Source organism: Oncorhynchus tshawytscha, linkage group LG21, assembly GCF_018296145.1.
Source record: "Oncorhynchus tshawytscha isolate Ot180627B linkage group LG21, Otsh_v2.0, whole genome shotgun sequence".
In the NCBI taxonomy this organism is placed as follows: domain Eukaryota; kingdom Metazoa; phylum Chordata; class Actinopteri; order Salmoniformes; family Salmonidae; genus Oncorhynchus; species Oncorhynchus tshawytscha.
The window spans coordinates 28,103,243-28,111,100 of record NC_056449.1 but is presented as its reverse complement, the minus strand read 5'-3'; the positions used below and the strand labels follow the sequence as shown (position 1 = coordinate 28,111,100).

The 7,858-nt window shown below is 44.2% G+C and overlaps 1 protein-coding gene across 2 annotated transcripts in view; it reads left to right on the top strand.

The window, feature by feature from the left end:
* The window catches only part of macrod1 (mono-ADP ribosylhydrolase 1), a 153,057-nt gene that overhangs the window by 48,267 nt on the left and 96,932 nt on the right, over positions 1-7,858 (top strand). For both annotated transcript variants that reach the window (XM_042303288.1, XM_042303289.1), the window contains exon 4: positions 3,658-3,687. In XM_042303288.1, coding sequence (XP_042159222.1) covers positions 3,658-3,687 — 30 coding nt within the window. The remainder of the gene's footprint in view (positions 1-3,657; positions 3,688-7,858) is intronic.

Below are 7,858 nucleotides of genomic sequence, written 5' to 3'. Positions count from 1 at the left end.
ATGTAAAAGTAAAAAAATATAATTAGTAAAGTACAGATACCCCTAAAAACTACTTTAGTACTTTAAAGTATTTTTACTTCAGTACTTTACACCTCTGACCTTGTGCATAAATTACAACTGTGCATAAAATAACTGAAACCGTTTTGTCAGAAAAATATGCTTTAGTATTTCCCTGAAAAGAGATATAGCCTTGGTTTATTCTACTAGATAAGTGGTTATTTTAGGCTACAACAGGCCTGTGACTTTTCAGCTGCGTGTGTTCACAGATTCAGAAGGTTGTTATTTAGACACTGTAGAGCAGTCTCTAATTACGATTCTCCTGGGGTTTTTTGACCAAGGAAAGTACAATCAAATGTACAAAATCCAATCAACGAGGGGAAGAAAGAGAGGTTTGGTTGGAGAAAGAGGGGAATAAGAGGTGAAAGGGCAGAGCGAGAACAACACACAAACATGTTGCTCATGGAATGAAAGAGAGGAGATGAGCTGATGGATTATAGAGCGATATATATTCTGGATACATTGTACAGAACTGTTGTTTTTATCAGCAGCAACATCATAAGAATCATCCTCAGCATCACTGTTCAGTTATGAAACCAAGACAGGATTCAGTCTTACAGTATATTCCGAGCGTCCCTAAATACACCACAACAGTAGAAAAACACACACACACACACACACACACACACACACTGGCACCTTAATTGAGGAGAACGGGCTCGTGGTAATTGCTGGAGCGGAATCAGTGGAATGGTATCAAATATATCAAACACATGGTTTGATGCCATTCCATGAACTCCGTTCCAGCCATTATTTTGAGCCGTCCTCCGCTCAGCAGCCTCCACTGATTTTCACTCACTCTCTCATTGTCAGTCACAGCAAGATTTTCTTTCCATCTTTTCTTTCAATTGATATATTTTCACCCTTGCTCTGTCCATCCTTTCAGTGCTGAAAGCAAAGTCTGGTACACATCACCTATTCCCCTGCATTCCGTGCCCTTTCTCTCTCTCTCTCTCTGTCTGTCTCTGTGTGTTTCTCTGTGTGTGTCTGTCCAGTCATAATTGAATGACTTCCCTTTCCAGGAGAAGGTAGGCTACGCTCCATCTTTTTAGTTTATGTTCACAGAAATGTAGTGCTTCTCTTTCTCTCTCTCTCTCTCATTCTCAGTGCCGCCAGTGTCACCTCCCTCTAAAAAAAAGAAAATAACAGTTCTACTTATCAGCAGATACTTTATTTTAATCTGGAATCCCTAATTGAACAATAACAAAATGGCCACAACGCCTCTGTTTGTGTGAAAACCTGAGGATGGACCTGGAGAAATATAACCACTCTCAAATTCATAGACAGCTATGGATGCAAGGACTTGCCATCCATGATATCACAATCATAGCATAAGTCGATATAGTGTTTGTTTACACACATTGGAGTAAAACAAGGTTATATTTGTGGTTCTGATGGGGTATGACAGTTGAACTAAGCTCATGAGGCATTTAGAAGTTACATTCTTCAAGAATCAGTGGGTACATATCATTCAATTATAAGTCCATAAATTGATGTAGCGACTAATGATTCTAGCTTTAACTGAAACATGTATCGAGTTTATCATCATTTACAGATGTAGGATCTTAATTTGATCACCCTGTTGCAGGAGACATTTTGTGCAATGCAGGATATTTAAAACGTAGTGTATTTGAGGTTTAAAGGCTTCTGAAGTTTGTAACATGCCATTTGAAATTTCAGACATGATTTACCCTTACGAAAAATTTATCAACCCCTTCAAAAAATGTCCATGAAATATAATCCTCATAATAATTCACATTTCCTCTTGCAGCTTCTATCTCAAGGCCATCAGACTGTTAAACAGCCATCACTGACACAGAGAGGCTGCTGCCTACATACAGACTTGAAATCATTGGCCACTTTAATGAATGGATCACTAGTCACTTTAATAATGCCATGTAATAATGTTTATAATGTTTACACATCTTGCATTACTCATCTCAAATGTATATGTTGTATTTTATACCATCTATTGCACCTTGCCTATGCCACTCAGTCATTGTTCATCATTCATGTATATATTATCATTCCTTTACTTAGATTTGTGTGTATTAGGTAGTTGTTATGGAATTGTTAGATATTGCTGCACTGTTGAAGCACAAGCATTTCGCAACACTCGCAATAACATCTGCTAACCATGTGTATGTGACCAACAAAAATTCGATTTGATTTGCAGGATTATTTTTTCTTCTGTAGCAAACTGGCTCAAATTAAGATCCTACATCTGTACAACACTTGGAAAGAGTCTAATTTACAGCGATATACAGTATATTAGGATTTATATTCAGTATAGCGGTATTTATTAGAGAGGGTAAAGAAAGATCTTTCTCTATTTCTCTCTCTCTTTCACTCACTCACTCACACCTCTTTCTCTGGGGTGAAGGATACATAGGGGTTTAACAGATGTTAAACATCTCTCCCTGGGGTAACAGTGGTACACCCCTCTCTGTCTCCCCAGTCTCTCTCTCTCTTTATCTCTCTTTTTTTTCTGTGCCCATCCTCCTGTCTCACTTTCTTCTCTCTCTTCTCACACGTTCATCCTTTAACTGACAAGAAGTGGGAGAGGCACCTCTACAGGCTAAGTACTTATTTCACCTCTTTCTGACACCATCTCTCTATCTTTCTCCCTCTCGCGCTCTTTCCACCCATCTCTCTCTCGCTCTCTCGCTCTCTCCACCCCTCTCTATCCCTCTTTCTCGCTCTTTCCACCCCTCTCTCTCTCTCTCTCTCTCTCTCTCTCTCTCTCTCTCTCTCTCTCTCTCTAATTAACTAGGTTTTAGTAACAAACCTTTGGGCTTTGGAGTTGCCATGGTTACACCAACATCCAATCTTGTCGGTCCACGTCTGTGTGTGTGTGAGATATGTGTGTGTGTGCGTGGTTGTGCATGCACATGGACATGTTTTGGCTGTGCATGCACATGGACATGTTTTGGCTGTGCATGCGCTGGGCTCTGTTTTAATGCTTTTGTCTTCCAAAGGGACAGACAGATGTTGCCATTCTGCTGCCTCCTCTCGCTCCTCTTTTCTCCTCTCGGCCGCTCCTCTCGCTCCTCTCCTCTCGCTCCTCTCCTCTCTTGAGACCATGTGAATAGAGGCTCCTGGATAGGCGGGATGTGTGTAAAATCTCCCTCTCTCTCCTCTGCTCTGTATTTCCCTGTCTGAATGGCTGTCCAGAACAGTTATACACTGAACCAGTGTCCAGTGCTGCATCTGGCTGGTGTGGTGCTGTGGTGTCCTCATATCGACCAGCCTGTCAGGTTAAAGTTGCTCTGTATTGGATCATGACTCCTGGTGGCAGGGCAGGAACCGAAATAACTGAATTTTATTCCAGCCCGCCTTCAAATCAATTGAGTGATGAAGGCTGTGGATGGAGCTTGTGACATCACTGAGATCAAAGGTCATAAGTCAGAGGCAGCGCTGATGACACAATGGACCAATCCCAGAGCTATATATATATATGGCTCAGCCATACTGCTGTTTATTTCCAGGAAGGTTGGAATAAGACCTTGAAGGGCTGTACAATCCTGCCAGCTAGAAGGTATATTTGCATTATAAAGAATGTTTTCTCATGATGTTTCTCTTTTCTGTTTTGTCTTTCAGCCAACAAGACTCTGCTGGGGGGAGGAGGAGGTGAGTCATTCTGTCGCTCTTTACTCTGTGATTTCTGTTCCCTTGTTCCTGGAGAGAAAGAATACAGACCGCTGTGTGTGTGTGTGTGTGTGTGTGTGTGTGTGTGTGTGTGTGTGTGTGTGTGTGTGTGTGTGTGTGTGTGTGTGTGTGTGTGTGTGTGTGTGTGTGTGTGTGTGTGTGTGTGTAGACCTGGGATAACTATAGTTAACTATGCTTCATTGAAAGTAAAATAGAAATTGGGGTTTACCTACTTTGGAGGTGACTACAACTATTTGTAGTCAAATCCCGAAAACAGATCCCAAAAAATGACAACTTTTTAAAACTATTTGAATACAGATCTGAGAAAGCAACTACTTTCCAAAAATATTTAAATACAGATCTCATGAAGTGACTACTTTTCAGAAACAATTGGATTGGCTGCCTTCAACTAATCGCAGGGCTGTATCTAGAACTGCATGTTGATGACAACAATAGAATGAATAGAGCACAAACAATCTTCTATACTATTCCAGACTATCTGACAGTCATATTTGATCTACACAATACATTTCTATCTGAACATTCTGTAAATATTCATTCTGAATGTCCATTGACCCAGGTGTACATAATCAAACCAATTAACCAATAATATGTTGTACAGATAAGTATAGATATGTTTTGACTCTCAACAACCATATGACTCTTTCAACATGCCAATGAAAAGGTTGAAAGCTGCAATTAATTTAATGATACCTGAAAATACTGCAGGGAAATTCTAAGCCATTTGCGAACATTGCAAATAGCAAGTTGGATGCTTAGCAAAAACAACTCTGAACCTCTTTGTCCATCTGAGGGCAAGTGTTCTTGTTTCAAACACACCCTATAACATCTTTAAAGGGATAGTTTGCTCAGAATACAAACTAACATGATTTTCCACCTACCTTGGCTATAGTTGATTCAAGTTTTTGGATATTTAATTTCCTTTCTACAGTTAATAGACGTTGTTACTGTTGGCATTCTCAGTAATACTTAACATTAAACCGTTATTGTTCCTGTGTAATACAATTGTAGTTACTTTTGGAACATTTTGTTAGCATGTTATATAATACTTGGATAATTGCATGTTAATTGCATAGCAATGAGCTTAGAGTTTTTGTAGCTACTGTACACAAGAGGAATAGTGACTGTTTCTTATTCTACTGGAATAGCTCCATTATTATGCAACTATAAATCAACGTCCTATGTCACAACAATGTTGCTATTGTAATAATCACTAAGTTGCTACACATGTATAAGAACTGGATGTTACTGCATTACCTTTTGTCACTCATTATCAAAATCAAGTGTTAGTCATTTTGAAGCTGCAAAAGTGGTTTACTCTAATGTTGAGGCGATTCAATGTCAAATCAAATGTTATTTGTCACATACACATGGTTAGCAGATGTTAATGCGAGTGTAGTGAAATGCTTGTGCTTCTAGTTCCGACAATGCAGCAATATCCAACGAGTAATCTAACCTAACAATTTCACAACAATTACCTTACACTTGTGTGTATAAAGGAATGAATAAGAATATGTACATAAAAAAATATATGAATGAGTGATGGTATAGAACAGCATAGGCAAGATGCAGTAGATGGTATAGAGTACAGTATATACACATGAGTTGAGTAATTTAGGGTATATAAACATTATATGAAGTGGCATTGTTTAAAGTGGCTAGTGATACATTACATCAAGATGGAAAGATGCAGTGGATGGTATAGAGTACAGTATATACACATGAGATGAGTAATTTAGGGTATATAAACATTATATGAAGTGGCATTGTTTAAAGTGGCTAGTGATACATTTATTACATCAATTTTTCCATTATTAAAGTGGCTGGAGTTGAGTCAGTATGTTGGCAGCAGCCACTCAATGTTAGTGGTGGCTGTTTAACAGTCTGATGGCCTTGAGATAGAGGCTGTTTTTCAGTCTCTCGGTCCCAGCTTTGATGCACCTGTACTGACCTCGCCTTCTGGATGATAGCGGAGTGAAAAGGCTGTCGCTCTGGTGGTTGTTGTCCTTGATGATCTTTTTGGCCTTCCTGTGACATCGGGTGGTGTAGGTGTCCTGGAGGGCAGGTAGTTTGCCCCCGGTGATTCGTTGTGCAGACCTCACTACCCTCTGGAGAGCCTTACGGTTGTGGGCGGAGCAGTTGCCGTACCAGGCGGTGATACAGCTCGACAGGATGCTCTCGATTGTGCACCTGTAAAAGTTTGTGAGGGGTTTTTGTGACAAGCCAAATTTCTTCAGCCTCCTGAGGTTGAAGAGGCGCTGCTGCGCCTTCTTCACCACACTGTCTGTGTGATTGGACCATTTCAGTTTGTCCGTGATGTGTACGCCGAGGATCTTAAAACTTTCTACCCACTCCACTACTGTCCCGTCGATGTGGATAGGGTGGTGCTCCCTCTGCTGTTTCCTGAAGTCCACGATCATCTCCTTTGTTTTGTTGATGTTGAGTGTGAGGTTATTTTCCTGACACCACACTCCGAGGGCCCTCACCTCCTCCCTGTAGGCCGTCTCGTCGTTGTTGGTAATCAAGTCTACCACTGTAGTGTCGTCTGCAAACTTGATGATTGAGTTGGAGGCGTGCATGGCCACACAGTCATGGGTGAACAGGGAGTACAGGAGAGGGCTGAGAACGCACCCTTGTGTGGCCCCAGTGTTACGGATCAGCAGGGTGGAGATGTTGTTACCTACCCTCACCACCTGGTGGCGGCCCGTCAGAAAGTCCAGGACCCAGTTGCACAGGGCGGTGTTGGGACCCAGGGTCTCGAGCTTGATGATGATTTTGGAGGGTACTATGTTGTTAAATTCTGAGCTTTAGTCGATGAACAGCATTCTCACATAGGTATTCCTCTTGTCCAGATGTGTTAGGGCAGTGTGATTGCGATTGCGTCGTCTGTGGACCTATTGGGGCGCTAAGCAAATTGGAGTGGGTCTAGGTGTCAGGTAGGGTGGATGTGATATGGTCCTTGACTAGTCTCTCAAAGCCCTTCATGATGACGGAAGTGAGTGCTATGGGACGGTAGTCATTTAGCTCAGTAACCTTAGCTTTCTTGGGAACAGGGACAATGAGGGCCCCCTTGAAGCATGTGGGGACAGCAGACTGGGATAAGGATGGATTGAATATGTCCGTAAACACACCAGCCAGCTGGTCTGCGCATGCTCTGAGGACGCGGCTGGGGATGCCGTCTGGGCCTGCAGCCTTGCGAGGGTTAACACGTTTAAATGTTTTGCTCACGTCGGCTGCAGTGAAGGAGAGCCCGCAGGTTTTGGTAGCGGGCCGTGTCAGTGGCACTGTATTGTCCTCAAAACGAGCAAAGAAGTTGTTTAGTCTGTCTGGGAGCAAGACATCCTGGTCCGCGACGGGGCTGGTTTTCCTTTTATAGTCCGTGATTGACTGTAGACCCTGCCTCCCTGAGGAGGGGCTGCAGCTCTAGACTGAGGAGGGGCTGCCGATCTGGACTGAGGAGGGGCTGCGGCTCTGGACTGAGGAGGGGCTGCGGCTCTGGACTGAGGAGGGGCTGCGGCTCTGGACTGAGGAGGGGCTGCGGCTCTGGACTGAGGAGGGGCTGCGGCTCTGGACTGAGGAGGGGCTGCGGCTCTGGACTGGAGGAGGGGCTGCGGCTCTGGCAGCTCTGGACAGGAGGGCTGCTCTGGCACTGAGGGGGCTGCGGCTCTGGCAGCTCTGGACAGGAGGGCTGCTCTGGCAGCTCCGGACAGGAGGGCGGCTCTGGCAGCTCCGGACAGGAGGGCGGCTCTGGCAGCTCCGGACAGGAGGGCGGCTCTGGCAGCTCCGGACAGGAGGGCGGCTCTGGCAGCTCCGGACAGGAGGGCGGCTCTGGCAGCTCCGGACAGGAGGGCGGCTCTGGCAGCTCCGGACAGGAGGGTGGCTCTGGCAGCTCCGGACAGGAGGGAGCACCTGGAGGGAGGAGACCGAGAGACAGCCTGGTGCGTGGGGCTGCCACCGGAGGCCTGGTGCGTAGTGGAGCGGATACACAGGGCCGTGGAGGCGCACTGGCGGTCTCAAGCGCAGAGCTGGTCCCACCCATTCTGGCTGGAGGCTTGCAAGCATCTCCCTTTTTCCTCTAAATATAACGATGGTCATTATGGCCAACAGTTCTATTTTTGTTTCATCAGACCAG